This window comes from Toxotes jaculatrix, chromosome 4 (genome assembly GCF_017976425.1).
Source record: "Toxotes jaculatrix isolate fToxJac2 chromosome 4, fToxJac2.pri, whole genome shotgun sequence".
NCBI classification, from domain to species: domain Eukaryota; kingdom Metazoa; phylum Chordata; class Actinopteri; family Toxotidae; genus Toxotes; species Toxotes jaculatrix.
This window is the reverse complement of record NC_054397.1, coordinates 15,250,216-15,266,841: the sequence shown is the minus strand read 5'-3', so window position 1 is coordinate 15,266,841 and position 16,626 is coordinate 15,250,216. Positions and strand designations below refer to the sequence as shown.

The window sequence follows — 16,626 nt, the reverse complement described above, 5'->3', positions numbered from 1 at the left end:
TTTGGTTCACGATACACATGCTTTAGCGTGCTTATGTGTGCGAGGGATTCTTGCACCTCTGCATTACAGCTTTGTTGCCTAAACAAAATCCAAAACATACATAAAACGCCTGCACAGATTCACTCTACGACAGAGCGGAGCACAGATTGATGACGTTGGCTTGTGTGTATTCAAGCCGCCTTTCACTCAGGTGATAAAATCCTGCTGGAGAGGCCGGCAGGGCTGTTCAGTGTCTCTGGGTTCATTTGCTTCACTGTATGAGACAGGATCAGCCAACACCAAAGCTCACATGTGCTCCCATCTGAAAGTATGCTCCCACTTTCCTTACACTTCATTTCTATCTTTTTTTTCTCTCCTTCTGTCTCTTCCTCAAAGCCTCCCTTTTTCTTTTGCTTTTAGCTTATCTTTCGCTGTTTTCTCTATCACCCTTCAGCTCACCGCACTCTCTCTCTCTCTCTCATTACATCTTTTACTTCCTCCATTTTACCTCATTCTTTCCAGCCCCCTCCGCTGCTCCTCTCTTTCGTTCCCTCAGGAAGAGCCACAGTCTTATCTGGGATATGTTGGATTTGGTGAGCTTAAAAGCCACTTTACTAACTCCCTGTGTGCCTCTCCTGAGAACTGCGCAGGCTATCTTAAACAGTTTCACCATTCGCCAGGCTTTGTCCCTCGGAATCCTGCTCATCAGGCAGCTTTTTACTCCCTATTGCCTCTTAATGCTAATCCTTTACCTGACTCTCCATCTTCTGGACTCCCCCCGCCCTTCCTTTCCCTTCCCTCCTTCTCTCTGCTTCTTTTCTGTTCCTCCACTGACTAAAATGCTTGATATACACATATTGGGTTTCTTTGGTGATGTGAAGGAATGCTAATGTATCATAACCATATTACAGTACTTAGAGGAGGCAAATGGTGCCAAGTGCTATCTGGAGAATCAAATCTCTACACAAGAGGCTTCTCTCCCCTTCAGATTGAAAAACAGTGTTCCCATTTTGATTTTCCTCTCTGGAAATATATAAAGCTGACAGCCCTTCTGAAATTTGCTGAAACAATGGCGTTGTTGTATTCAATAATGCAATTTCTCCAGGAATTGGAAAGCCAGCCTAAATAAAGATGAGGCCAAATCCTATTTTGCATCTGATTTTTTTATTGGGCTGCCTAAGAGAGCTTGAATATTTCCCACATTTCCCTATATGTAGTTCTCTGAAACAGGACTCGGAGGATACCGTGCGGTCTTCTTTGCTTGTGTGAATAAATGTTTGAATGTTTTGCATTTCGTGCTGTTACAATTTGGTTGTCACACCTTAAAGTAAAATATAAAGTGCATTCATTTTGAAGCGCATTAAACTACTGTAGTGAAATTTGGAAGACAAAGTATTTATTTCAATGCTTGAGTGTAACCAAATAACAAGTGTAAATCCAGAAGCAATCCTAACAGGATATGATCAGACCCAGGGCAGGCCTCTGGCGAGTGGTAGGCAAACTGGAGTGAAGGATTTGCTGGCTTTATTATCGGGGCCTGTGTGTGTGTGTGTGTGTGTGTGTGTGTGTGTGTGTGTGTGTGTGTGTGTGTGTGTGTGTGTGTGTGTGTGTGTGTGTGTGTGTGTGTGTGTGTGTTGTTGATGGAGCGGCTCGATCCATGTTGACTCACAGACAAACAGCAGTGATGGCTACACTGAGCATGGGTGTCAGGCTAGGCTGATGACTCCAACTCCCTAAACAGCACTGCAAAGGCAAACCCTCCTTTGCGTGTGCATGTGTGCACGTATATGAGCCAGTGTCTGTGCATTTGTGCGGATGTGTAGAGCTTTGCGTGTGCAGGCCATTCTGCATTTGCATGTGCGTGTGTGTCTACACTGTGTGTTTAAGTGTGTGTGTGTGTGTGTGTCTGTTTCAGTCCTGACAGCCAAGAAGCCTCAGCAGCATCTGACGTGGCAGCTCTTGCTGCTTTCAGTCCAGCTCTTTCCTTCTGGCTCACTTTTCTGTGATACTATCTTTTCATACAATCACATGTTTATAAATGGAGACTGGTATTTCATACCGGACCAGTTTCACTGAGAGTTGATAAACACTGCACTATTTGCTGCAAAATAACTTGGTGAATATTTATTTCAGTTTTAAAAAAAAGAAAATAAATATATATATATATAAATATTTATATATATATAAATATATTTACAACAGTAAATCTGAGCAGGATACCGAGAGAAGGAGTTAAAAAAAATTCAATCTGAGGCCAGCGAGGGCACATTTGGTTACACGTATGCAGTATTTCACTTACATGCTATTCCCTCTCTCAGCACAGTTGTGAGGGATTTCAAGGTAACTAAGGGCCCATGCCAAATACTACCTATAAACATACCAGATGCAAACTATTCAGTACTTCATCATATAGTATTGTAAATGTAGCCTATACTGTTATTTTGTTTAAATAATTTGAAAAAATATTTTATAGTTGCTGTTGTATCCAGCGTTGTGTGCAAATGAGAGTGGGGATGACTGCTTTTCACATATACTGTACATTTTCACATTCTGATCATATCTTAAATGAAAGATGTTTTCATAATTGGTATAAATCCAACACTAACCTAATTTGAAGCTTGGATTAGTGATAGAGGACTTTTCCTTGTTGTTGTATCCTCTCTTCTCCTCCCTTCCCTGTTTGTGAGGTGCCTTTTTATCGAGGTGGGTTTCCACCATTTTATGTCCCCTCTGAGGACATGTACTTATGGCTGTCTGCCTGTGGTGCTGTGGTGCTCCTGAGGTCTGTGCGAGGTGGTAGTTTAGGCTGGGGAAGTCAGCGAGCGTGGTCACAGAGGAGATAACTGCACACACACTCTCCCAGAGGCGCCCGTCTGCATCGTGTGTCTGTCTGTCTTCCCCTGGCTTTGTTTAAAGAATTCTTCTTTAAAAAAAGAAAGCACTGGTTTGAGAGGATAAAAGTTTCAAAATGATTTAGTTGTTGTGTGTGCGCACACGTGTCTTTGTGTGTTTATGTGTGTGTGCGTGTGGTTGTGAAGGCTCTTTGTTTCTCGCCTTGCATGTGTTTGTGTGTGTCCTCTGTTTCTTCCGGCCTGGCATGGTGTTTGCCCTACAGGGAATGCCACTCAAAATGGGCAGAGCGACCTTTAACCCTCACACTGCCAGCTCAGAGTCAGGCATAACTTGCTCCCGTATCAAAAGCCTGTTTCCCTTTAACCCAAGCTCTGTCAAGCATAGCAGAGATTAAGACCCGGCTCTCAGGAAGCCATTTGGAACAGACACCTTTTAACCCTACTGGGATCAGAATTACATAGGAAGCCACTTGAAGCAGCCACCCACTCTTAACCCCTAACACTACCAACTCAGCACAGACAAGGCAGAGTGCACAGGCAAATGCCCAGCTCATATCATGCCACAGGGAGCACCATTTAACCTTCGCAGCGCCAACCCAGCACAGGCAAAACTCCAGCTCACATGATAAGCAGAATTAAATCCGCAAGCTTCAGTGTTATAGGGAGCTCACTGATGCAGAAATAGGATAGTAATATAACAGGGCTGGTTTCCCATCTGCAAAGTAGCACGCCACAAACATTTGTAATGTTCTAATTGTAAATGACAAAGTATGATCACGAGACTAAGAGTTTTATTCTTTGCCTATTTTATATCCCTCAAATCACTTTTGAACTTTTGGATTTTTGTAGAAAGTCACAGACTCAGCACACTTGAATTAAATATTTAATAGAAAACTATAGAGATTGAATGACTTTTACAGAGATTTTAAAGAGGCAATGTGTAAGAGTTGGCCAACTGTCAAATTCATACTCAAAACAAAGAGGGAGCAGCACATGACAAGAAAGTTGGGGTATCCTTCCCCTACTGAAAGAAACAAGGAAATACCCTCTTTGCCCCCCACCCCCTTCCTCTGTGCCATAGTCAGCTGCTGCATCGGTGGGCTGGTGGACAGTCAAAAAATCCATAGTTTTTACCGGCCCACTCTGTGTGCCTGTCATTTGAAGTGTACACCCAGTCTGCCCAATCAGAGAGACAAGGACGACATAGTGTCGGCAGGAGTAAAGGATGAGAGAACAGCAACCAACAGCATCAATAGCTGAACTTGAGGGAAGAGTGGAGGGACATCGCTGAGAGAGGATGACAGCAACACAGGTTTATGGCCTAATCGCAGTTACTACTTCTTCATCCTCTCATGTAGGACTGAGGGCAGACTGGACGTTACAGTGACTCACTGTCTCCTCTTAAGGTACAAAGAGGTACTACAAGATGGGATGGGACGGATCCGGGCTAGTTGGTTAGCATGCTAACTTCAGTAGATCTCCGCAACACACTAAAGGGACGTCTTTGACGTAACGTCAAAACTGTTATTTCCTCACATTCTGTTGATAATTTTTTGATAATGTTTTAAACGTACTTAGAAGAATACTTACATAGTGCCCATTTACCCATGCCCATTGCCAACAAATGAAAACAACTTTACTTCCAGTGTGACAACCGATGAATTATGAATGGCACCAAAAGGTTTTGAAAAGGTTTCACAAAGCCACGCAGAGGCACCAGGCATCTCACAGTTAATAATTCTTCAGTCACCAAGATTGGAATCAGCAAGGTTTCACCCACTGATCATGAATATGGTGTTTGCTGCAGTGGTAACGGTACATATTTTACCATACGTTCCAAAATAAAATCTGCTCCTGTTAAAACATGTAAACATTAACTAACAGATGTTTAAACCAGTGCACTTCTAGTTCTTGTGTGAAGGGAGAGTGTTTGTGCGCTCCATTAGCGCCCTGTTCAACAATCGCGGAAGCAATCAATCACACAAAAGAAAGGAATAAATTCACCGGGAAGGTATGGTGAAACGTGCCAACTGGCCTCTTGCAAATTATACATTTAATACTAAATGCTGACAGATGATATAATGGTTTTACAAACTGCAGCAGACAAAGTATAATTTATAAAGTAGGATCTTTCCCTTTAAGGGATGTACCAGGGCATGGGTTGCGGCATGAGGGACTGTGTGTATGTGTGAGAGAGAGAGTGAAAGAGATAGAAAAAGAGGGAGAGAGGGTAAAGGGAGTTTCTGCACTTGCCTGTCTGGCACCGGCCGAGCAATGAGTGTACAAGTTTGAGTCTGGGTGAGTCAAGCTGTGTGAGAGAGAGGCAGCGAGAAAAGGAGGGGAGAGGGAGTTCCACAGTGAAAGGAGTGAGGGGGAGGTGAGTGAGAGATGCTAGAAGATGGATAGCAATTGAGATAGAAGGAGCACAGGCAATTGGTAGAAGTGAAGGGGTGAAGCAGCAAAAAGCAGAGGGAGGGATGGTTGAAGTGCAACAACAATACGGAGTACAGGAAAGGGAAAAAGTGTTTGAGAGGAGAGAAGGATTGCAGAGTAAGAGGTGAAAGAAATAAATGAAGGAATGGAGGAGAAGGTGATGGTGGGGGGCACAGAATGAATGTGTGAGTTGGGCTTGTGGTGAAGCATTTGCATAAAGGGTGAGGGCACTCTGCCCGGCTTTGGGGAGCGGTTGGCATCTCGCCTTGCCGACTGGCAGAACGAGGACCAGGGAGAAATAAAAGAATGAGGGGGGAGCGAAAGAGTGAGAGAGAAAGTCTCTCAATAGTGCATCTCTTGTGTGAGGAGTAGCAGGCCTTGGCTGCTGTTGGGAGCAGGGCATGGAGGGGAGGGGATATCGGGTTTCATTATCTGGTTGATTCCTGCTGTATTTGCTAACCATGAGGTTCAAAGCCCTCGCTGCAGCTGTAGGCAGGGCATCGTAGCCAGTGTGTGCCGCTGGCATGTGCCGACTGGAACACTGTAGGTGTGTGCAGCATGCGCTTCGGTTAAGAGTGAGACAGAAAAGTGTGAGACAGACGCTGTCCTTCTCTGTATAGTTGAATCAGAAAGCTGCACTCTGCCATCACCCCTCACACACACACACACACACACACACACACACACACACACACACACACACACACACACACTCCTCTAATAGCCCTCACACTCACTCCACGTATCACACTGCCTGCTTGACCTTATCAGGAATGGCCGCCCGGGTTGAGGGGAAATGCTGTACTCAGTTTTACTGCAACGTCCTGTTGGAAAATGCCACACTAACAGTGTGTGTGTGTGTGTTTGACTCGGTTTATGTCTGTGTGTGTGTGTTTGACTCGGTTTATGTCTGTGTGTGTGTGTACTTGCCATGGTGACGCTACAGAAACCGTTGTAATGTAAACACACATGTGCAGTAGTCTAAATGTATTCACTTAGCATATGCCTGCACGAAATCCTATACGGCCTCATCTAGCTGCAGCCGCATGTTGAAATGGTTTTATTAAATCATTGTTTGTAACATGCAGCGCCAGAATCTCCTAATTTAGTTTGAAATCTATAATTTTGACCAGTTTTATTTACACTGTGATAACATCATCCCTAAGAGGAACATTCTTTCTAATTGACAGCACTGTTATCAAGATTAACAGTCAGTTTTGCATTATGAAGAGTAAATGTATAATGTTTCACACAGCTCTCTTTGCAGTTCCCACAATACATTTTGCTGCATAAGTGTATAAGTTTTGAATTCAACCCACCAAATCAAAGCCAAAAAATCCCCAAATATATTTAACAAATGATCATCACAAAATGCATTTGCAGCAGTCCAAATTGAATTCAGTTCTCCAAACATTTCCGTAATATAAAATGGGAATATAACTCACTTGTGGGGTTACAGTTATGTTTATAATTAACTGTATAAGGTGAAATACATGCAGATGGACCAGAGTCATAGAAAAACCACACAAACCTCAAGAAAATCCTGGCTGAATAAATTTTGGACACTTAAAAAAAAAAAAATCATGAGGAGCCCTTGATCTTATCTTTGATGTGCTTACATTTGAGGCCGAAACAGTCTGCTCAGACAAATCCACTGCACAAACCTGAAAGCATATTTGAGTATAATATTACCCAGGTCTGCAGTCATGTCAGAAGCCCCGACTTTCTATCAGTCCTTGTGTCTCTGGAGCTGTTTAAAGCTCGCTCGCTCTGTCTCTCCCTCTTAGCCTCATGCCACAAATGGCTTCCAGACTTTCACACATAGTAATGCTTCAGTGTGTAAACAGGTGTAATTACAAACGATGCGCAGACACACTTTTAACATCAATCTGTGCCGATGGGAGAAAGAGAGCAGATAGAGGGAAAGTTAGTCCCTCTTCCAGGGAGCAGAATGGATGAAAAGGTTTTGAGCTGGATGGAAATGGAAGGACTGGCAGTGATGAGAAGTTAAGGAGGAAATTTTAAAGAGGAATAATGTGGGTCTGTGTGTGAATGCATGTGTGTGGGCTTGAATAAGTGAAGACGTGAATGAAAGAGGAAGAAAAAAAAAGAGAACACTTATTTTTTTCTATTTCATGAGTTTCCAAGGAAATTGTACTCTATGTCAACTTGTCTGTAATTATTTTATATCCCTGAGGCTTGTGAGGTTACTAACCCATCACCTCTTAATGGCAGGGTGTTACTCACCACTAGTCAGGCCTGTTCTCTGCGCACCTTACCTTTCTATTTTTCCTGTGCTTCGAATGGAAAGAAAACATGGAAACTTCGCTCAACCCGTAGAAACTTTTTTCTCCTCCACTTCCCTTTTTCTTTCGTAACAGAGTGGACAGAAATGGCATTATGACTGTGCTACATAGGAATTGTCCAAGGTCCCTGTTTTATGTAAAGTTTAGAGCAGTGTGGCAATCTTTGGAAAAATATTTGATTTATATACAGAGCACAAACAGCACAAGAAACTTTAACCCAAATTATTTCAGACCATCTCAAGTGGTCAGAGCACACACACACACACACACACACACACACACACACACACACACACACACACACACACACGCACATACAGAAGCTCAAAGGGAAAATTGTTCAGATCTCTCACAGTGTTTCCCTTACATCACCACAGTACTTGTCAATATGTGATTTTACACAGCAGATGTCAACGTTGAATTCCAGTCGTGACACGTCCTGACATGCGGTAACATTCATCAGCTTTCTGTTTGTGTGTGTGTGTCTGTTTGTGTGTGTGTTTCCTGCCCTCATCTCACAAGATCCCTCTTGATCAGACTTAACAAAAAAAAAAAAAATTGAAAATCAGACAAATATAATTTCTTAGGACACATCTGTCCCTCCACTGCACGCTTGTAGCAGTTTTTAAAATCAAATTAAGTTTGGCTTCTGTCTCTTAAATTAGATTTTAAGAATAAATGTTATTAAAATAAAACGTTTAAAGAACAAAAGGCTAATATGTGCGTGAGCTTTCTATTCTTCCATCAAATATATGGCAAAATGAAATTATTATTATTATTATTATTATTATACATTTGATTTATTTGTATAAATTGGATACATTTTTTATTTATAATTTAAAGAAATTTTAAAATTATTATTACTAAAATGTTTTGAATTTTCAAATGAAACTGCAAAAATGAAAAGTTTGCAAATTTATACCTGTGTCAGAATTATAATTAAACACTGAAATCTGTTTCAGAATGTATTTCAAATGTATAGATTTTCAGGATTTTACTGTTGATTAATTTAGTCAAGCAGTTGTTTATAGGTTTGGAAATGTGTTGAATTTTATGTAGTGAATTATTGTTTGCAGGAAATGACCATTTTTAAACCAACTAGTCACATCTTTAAGGATTTTTTTTATTATTTGGGTCATGTTGGTGGTAAATATACAATAACAAAATTTACTATAATATTAACATGAAATATGAACAAGGTACATTTATTAATACAATTTAAGGGAGACCTGTTTTAAAGCTGACTGATCTTTTTGATGGGGCTTAATTTTTTCTAAATGTGTTTAGAGTTTTTTTTCCCTCTTTTTACTTCTACTCTATTGCTTTTAAAATAACATTTGGTCTTTTGTTGGAACCAAAATTTAACAGTAAAAAAAAGAAAAGAAAACAAGTGACCTTCATGTTTTTAATATAAAGCCACATGCCTGAACTCCTCTTGCCTGCAGTCCAATGAGAACAAATTTAATGCCTGTTGATTCACAACTAAGGCGTCCTCACCATGCAGGATGTGGCATCAAATAAATGTATGACTTGATCTTTGTTCCCACATGTCCCATGCAGATGTCAGCCCTTTGGCACTTAAATGAATATGGAAGATTACTACCACAAATTCATCTCAGGTAAAGGCTTATTTATAGCTACACTGTGGGAAACAGGCCCAAGTTACCCTTTACACACAAATTAATTATGTGCTAATATAACCCACAGACAAGAACTGTTAGTCCTTTCTGAAATTTACATAAAGGTGTTAACAGTCCATTTAAAAATGTTCATGGGTTAAATAGGCCACAATCATAAATATGCATTAACTTTAGGAGGAAATCTCCATAAATGCTTTTGTTCAAATGTAGTGGATTTTGTTTGCTTTGTGAATGTTTGCCTTCATTGAACTCATTCTTTGCACCGCTTTTATTTATTACCTCCGCGTTTTCTTCACATCACCCTCCTTTTAATTCCACTTTGACTTTGAGGATTAATTTTGACCCTTCTTGTTTAACGTAGGCCGCTCCGGACAGACCGCAAAGCGAGTAGACGGGAGGGCAATTTGATTTGAACACACCTGGCATTCAGAGCTGTTTTTCTGTCGAGAAATTAAACATATTGTTTATTTTAACGAAAATACAAATACAAAGAGTTACTTACGGACAGACGGACGGAGGTTGTGAAAACAGTCCGTCAAGGTTAACAGCCAGAGAAAGGAGGCAGGTATTAGCCAAAACTAACTCTACATTGGTTTTGGGGAAATTATAATTTTCCGGTGAACACGGTGACTGAGGTAGGTGAATTTTTTATTTATTTTTTTTCTAGATGAGGATATTAATTTTACGTTGTTTTAGAGGTGTGGGCACGCAGGTCGGAGGCCGTTTCGAGCTGGAGGACAGGCAGCACAGAGGGCTTTTGCTGTGATCCTCTGTTACACGGATAACTCCTTTAGCCAAACCTTAATATAAATGATTTTATTGCTGTTTAAATAGCAGTTTAATAATAAGGATAGCTTATTTTCTAGGACAGGCTCTGCCCTGTGCTTAAAAAAACGTTTTTAGGCCAAATTTTACAGCTCTAAAGACACTATATTGTGTTTTGTAACAACAGGACGTTTGGGATATTCACTCAGTCAGCCTTGCACACATGACAAAATGGTATAATGGGTGAATTTGCACTAAGTCCTGTTTTTAGTCTCTGTTTTGTTGTTTAATACCACCAAAGTCTTGAATACAGCAGTTTTTTTATGGGTTTTCCTTTGTCCTGTGTTTTTGGCAGTTGCCTTTGTTCCAAGCTTGGCCTTGTTAATAAAACCTGAGGTGGTTTTCATTTCTCTCCTGCTCTCGGAGTTGTACCCTGTCAGGGCAGGAGGGGAGATTGTCTTGCCCAGGCTGGCGGACAAAGGTCGTCGTTTTCTGAAAGACTGAGCATGGCATGCAGAGATAAGATGAGCTCTCACTCAAATTATTGCAGAGCAGAGATACCTACAGAGTCCAGCGGCAGAGGCCCGAAAAACTGCCTCCCTCCGTTCTGCCCCGAAGAACTCTGGGCAAACAGGAGAAACCTTCTCTAATGAGCTGAAGGAAATGTGGGTTTAAAAATGTCAAAAAAGGACATTAAATCGGAGGGTGCCACACAGACTCGTTTCTTGTCCAAAATCGTAAAGGATCTTGCCTTAACTGCAAATTGTGCACAGACCTCAATGCCTGTGTTACGCTGTTGTATATAATTTTGTATTTGGTCCAGTTTATGATCATAATAGGCCTGGCAACAGATTTAACTGAGTTTAAAATTTATTTTATTTTTTTTTAATGGATTACATGTTTCATACAAATGGTATTTGCTTAATAATACGGATTAATTTGTTGTCTCATAATAAGGTTTCTTCCAGGTTTTCATCCTCTTTTTGTTATGTACAGAGTTAATAAGAATTATGTTACTGCATAAATGTTGCAGGGTTGGCACTACAAAAGCAAACATAGTTTGAATGGACAAAGGAGCGGTTTGGATTTCCCTGACACTACTCTTGGTTATTATCATTTTGCCTGTCAGTAATGGCATGATGATATTACAGGAAGTGACAATAGTACTTGGCATACATCACTCCTTTTCTTTGTCTGTGGCCCATTCATCAGAAAGTATAAATCCCTTCGGTCTTTTCAAATAAGTGACAAACACACCTCCATCGTTATTTTTCAAAAACAAACACACATGTTCTTTAATTCCATCTCCTCATGCTCCGTCTTCACTCATTCCCACATTTTTCACGTGTTCAATGTGGCTCTGTGAGGCGGGCGTATGTTAGCATGAACAATCGGCACCCGGCCCGGCTCGGCCTGGTCCAGATGGGGTCTAACCCCCCCCCCCCCACCCCCCCTCAGAGCAGTAGCAGTGACGAGCCAGTCAGCCAGCTAGCCAGCTAGCTACCCATCCGGGTAGCCAACCAGTCATTCACCCAGCCAGTCATGTAGCCTTTCAGCCAACCTAACAGCCAGCTCGCCAGCCAGTCAGTGGACCAGCCAGTCATCCAGGCTGCGGCTTCTCTGTCAGACACTGACAGAGGGAGCAGGCCAGGCTAAATCTGATGGTCCTGGGAGCCAACCAGAGGACTCTGGCCTTTGTAGAGCATTCACACAGACAGCCTGTCCCGTTGCACAGCATGGGGCTTCATCCCACAATCAAATGGCCGGGCCCTCAACTTTGCCACATGACAAGTTAGCTTTTTGTGGCTGCCCACTGCTGAGATTCCAGTTTTGACAATGTCTCTATAATTCCTGTGAGCCTCATGGACTAATTCATGTAAATTAGACAGCATAAATGAGCAAATGTGTTCTTTTTTTTGGTGATTTGGACGAATGACATTTAAATACGCTTCTAACGAGTACAGCGGGCCGTACGCATTTCATATTGAGCCATTACGGCGATATTATTTTTCTGACAAATGCATCAGATTATATTGAACTGATCCTTGGTGAGAGCCTTTGTCTCTCAAATATTTCTCCCATGGTGCACTGGGCACAGCTTGTCCCTCTGAGGTCATGTGGGTCAGCCAATGAGGACGAGACAACGTGCTTGCCAGGGCAGCTATACAGGCCTGTACTCCCTCACTTTCTGCTGCTGTTCAATCCCAATTATGTGTTATTGTGTCCTTCATAATGCAACGAGATGAAAATATGGGTAATTTACTGACTGCAGTTGCAAACTATAATTCTTTTCACTATTACAAAGACCAGCATATCTGAATGTGAAAGCATTAGACTAAGCTCTGTGAATTACAGGGAAGCGGAATAGTCTGTTTTAGACAGTTTTTATATCCGCTTGCCTTAGTAAACAGCTTAACACGTATAGGCTACTTACATGAAGCTGTCCACCACAGCATTTCCAGCCGTCATTGTCCACCGAATCCTGTCTCTCACTCACAAATGGGATTTCACTCTAATTTGGTAACAGAAACTTTTAATGTGTTTCTGTGTCTGTGCTGTTGGGGCTATTAAAGTGGAGGAAAAAAAAAAAAAAAAGAAAGAGACAGGGAAAGAAGGGGCCAGTTTGGATGTGAGAGTGCATTTTGAAACAGGAGAGCATGTTTTTGGATGGTATTTTTTTGTTGGGGGGTGGTGGTGGGGGTGACGGGCATTTTCTTCCCCCTCCTCTCTTTGTTTGTGTGGTAAATCCAGGAGCAGCTGCTGGTCTCAGGGTCTAGTGGGATTTTGGGCCTGTGTTTTCTCATGCCATCCCATGCCAAGGTGGTGTAACGCGAGCAGAGAGAGAGGGAGAGGGAGAGAAGAGGGGTGTTTCTGGAGGTGGGGAGGGGGGAGGGGGGTGGGGGGTGGGGGGCAGTTGGGAGTGTGAGCTGGTTTGTTGGGAGCGCTGTGACCACGCTGGTGACGAAGGCAATGAAGGGAGGGAGCGTAGGGGGGCTTTAGAAGGCGGGTGCTGTCTGGATTGGATGCATGTAAAATTAATATCCTCTGGACTTTGCCTTTGCACTAGATTGGAACTTGTCTATTTGGCTAATGACGTGCCTTCTGCCTGCACCACACACAATCCCCGTCTCTCCCCCTCCCTCCTCCTCCCTCTCTCTCTCTCTCTCTCTCTCTCCACTACCAGCCACCAACCATCCACCCCCCCCTCCCCCTCCCCCCCACCTCTTTGCTTCTCCCTCTGCCATCTCTCTCTTCCCTCCCTTTCAGCGCTGGGAGCGTGCGTATTGGCTGGGCTGTTTGAGACTCGGTGCCAAATAGGTGGGCCCTCTGCGTGTTGGCACAGACTCAGTCAATGGTTAGAGAAGGAAAGTGGAGAGGAAGAGAGAAAGAGAGAGACAGAGTTGGAGAGAAAGAGGGGGAAAAAAGAAGCTGCACTCGGGTTTGCCAGCGGTCGTGCACACTCTTCCAACATTGATTCGGTCCTCTTGTTTTTGTTTTTTTTTTTCTTCTTCTTCTCCTCTGTCTGCACCCCCCTTGTCCAGCTCTCTCTCTCCCTCTCCGTGAGTCTTATGCAGATCCTACAGAATTGAACCAATAGCACGCGCTGCTTTGCCAAGCTTTTTTTTTTTTTTTTGGCTTTTTTTTTTTTTTTTTTGGCTTTTTTTTTTTAACAGCAAGATATTTTTTTCTACATATTTTTTTGCAAACAAACAGAGAGGCTTGTTTAAGTTTTTGACAGTTTTATCTTTTTTTACTGCGACATTTGTTTTATTTTGTTCGTGCATGGCCAGCTCTTTTTTTTTTTTTAATCCTTTTAGCCAGAGAGATTGCTGAACTTCTCTACACTCTCCTTCTGTTGTGCTCTTGAACAGCACCTCTCCTGCAGCTCCTGCTACAGTACCTCCTGTGTTCCTGTGCTGGTATTACACTGCGCCCCCTTGGCCTGTCTCCTCTTTCTCAGCTTTTTTCCCCCCTGCTGCTTTTGTTGGACAGTTTCTCAGCTTCTCTTTTTGCTTAATTTTTTTCCTCAGTCTTTTGTTTTCTAATACACGCAGCATCACTTCAGCACCTTTTGACTCAGCAATCCACTTTCTAAACTGGTGGTGCATTTTAAGTTTCTTTGCAATCGGCGGGTGAATTTATGATGAGAGAGCAAAATGGTAACTACCATGTTATTCTTGTTTTATTCTCGTGTTTTGTGAGAATGGTGTTAGGAAGTCATTTTGAGTGCAAATGCGGTTATGTTATTTATGAACAAATGCTTTACGTGGTGTCTTTTTAATGTAGCTTTTAGCTTTCATTTTAACAATTGGAATTTGAAAATAAAATTATTTCATTGTAATTATTTTATATTATAGTCTATGTTGTCAGAGTGCATTTTGTTTTTATAAATGCTACAAGTTTTTACTTGTTTCTAAATGCAGATGTAAAATGTTTTTTTGAATTAATTTTTTTTTTCTTTCTGGAATTAATACTGTTACTCTGTTGGAGTTTTGTGAAGGGTAGAGGCAATATATTTTTATTCACCACTAACAAGTTTTTTTAAAAATATGTATTTATTTAGGCAGGCACATACATTTTTACACTAATATTGTTTGAAGAAAACCTTCACACTGGATACTTAATTTTTCCTCATATCTTTCCTTAGTCTTTCAGTACTGTGTTATTCAGTGTTTTGTGTCCTTCAGTGTGATGTGTCTGTTAGGTGGGGAGTGTAAAGCATCTTTCCCTCTCTCTCTTTCTCTCTCTCTCTCTCACTCTCTGTCTCTGTCTCTCTCTCTCTCTCTCTCTCTCTCTCTCTCTCTCTCTCTCTCTCTCTCTCGGCACCTCTCGCTCATTCTCTCCCTCCGCTCACACAGAGCAGGCGCCGCTCCTCCATGCTGCGCGCCGGTGCTAACTGCCTCTCTTCTCTCTTCCCTTCCTCACCCCCACTCCCTCTCTCCCCATCCTTCTCTCCCCCATTCTCCCCCTCTCTCTCCACTGCCTCCTCCTGCTTCCCCCCCTCCTCCCTCTCCTCCACCCTCCCCCCATCCTCCTCCCTCATCCAGGATGAATTCCACCCCTTCATCGAGGCCCTGCTGCCCCATGTCCGCGCCTTTGCCTACACCTGGTTCAACCTGCAGGCCCGCAAGCGCAAGTACTTCAAGAAGCATGAGAAGCGCATGTCCAAGGAGGAAGAACGCGCAGTGAAGGACGAGCTGCTGGGGGAGAAACCAGAGATCAAGCAGAAGTGGGCCTCGCGCCTGCTGGCCAAGCTCCGTAAGGACATCCGGCCTGAGTTCCGTGAGGACTTTGTGCTCACCATCACGGGGAAAAAGCCCCCCTGCTGCGTGCTGTCCAACCCCGACCAGAAGGGCAAGATCCGTCGCATCGACTGCCTGCGCCAGGCCGACAAGGTGTGGCGACTGGACCTGGTGATGGTCATCCTGTTCAAGGGCAGCCCCCTGGAGAGCACGGACGGGGAACGGCTGGTCAAGTCACCGCAGTGCACCAACCCTGGCTTGTGCGTCCAGCCGCACCACATCGGAGTGTCCGTCAAGGAGCTGGACCTCTACCTGGCCTACTTCGTCCACACGCCAGGTATGTGGCCAGCTGGATACTAGACACTAATAGGGAGCGATGCCAACACACTCCACACACACACTCCATATAGGTGCACATAGATGTACACACAGATTTGTATAATCATACACATGTACACACACACAGAAACACACCTAAACACTTGCTTGTGTGGCACATAATGGCTGAAAAAAAACAAACACAAACAAACCCACGTGTATTAAGTTTTAGAAACACACTAAAAAGGTGTTTAATATTTAGGAGAAAATTAAGATTATAACTAAGCTATCTGATAATGATATATATGAAATTGTGGATTCAGAAAAGCGTTAATTTAACAATATTAAGTTAAACAAATCAAGCAAACATTTACCTCTGAGAAACAAAACGAAAATCCCTTCTTGCTCTTGTTTTCTTGACAAACAGCAAATAGTTTTGCCGTTTTGTCTATTTCATATTTTTCCTTATTTTCTCATGTGACTTGGTGTTTGTTTACATGACAACACAGTATCAGCAGCAATAAATAAAAAGAATATGTCAGTGTCTGTCAGGGGCATTCGGCCAGCGTGCTCTGGCAAGTACATGTTCATTTTTTTGAGCGAGGCATTTGCGGCTTCATACGAGCTTGTATTTTGTGTTTTTTTTATAGGAAGGAATTTGCACGCCTGTGTGTGTGAGAGAGTGTTTTTATGAGATGATCACCACTGTCAAATTGTGTGTTTTTGTGTGATGAGTGAGAGTCACTGTTTATGAGATTGTACTCAGTATGTCGAAGTGTATATGTGCCACGATAAGGCCATTGTAGGCAGGGATCGTCATTTGGCCACTGCCCAGACTGTTTTGTGTGTGTGTGTGTGTGTGTGTGTATATGTGTGTGTGTGTGTATGAGAGAGAGAGAAGCAGAAGAGCCGCGAGTCTCCTGCTCTCAGGCCGCAGGCTGCTGCCGCCTTCACCGTCTGCCTGAACGCTAGCACCACGTTGGACCTGGCTGGCAAACACACACTCACGCACAAAACACCAGCGCTCATAGACAGCCAGTACTATTGCAGCCACCTTCACACCCATACACACATATACAAACACAGCTAA

The 16,626-nt window shown here is 42.7% G+C and overlaps 1 protein-coding gene across 10 annotated transcripts in view; it reads left to right on the top strand.

The window, feature by feature from the left end:
• The window catches only part of LOC121181044 (nuclear factor 1 X-type-like), a 110,154-nt gene that overhangs the window by 22,896 nt on the left and 70,632 nt on the right, over positions 1-16,626 (top strand). For 8 of the 10 annotated variants that reach the window (XM_041036817.1, XM_041036813.1, XM_041036814.1 and 5 more), the window contains one exon: positions 15,024-15,555. In XM_041036817.1, coding sequence (XP_040892751.1) covers positions 15,024-15,555 — 532 coding nt within the window. Of the gene's footprint in view, positions 1-13,798; positions 14,136-14,852; positions 15,556-16,626 lie in introns of those variants that run through there. The other 2 variants (XM_041036816.1, XM_041036811.1) reach the window with 2 other exon arrangements.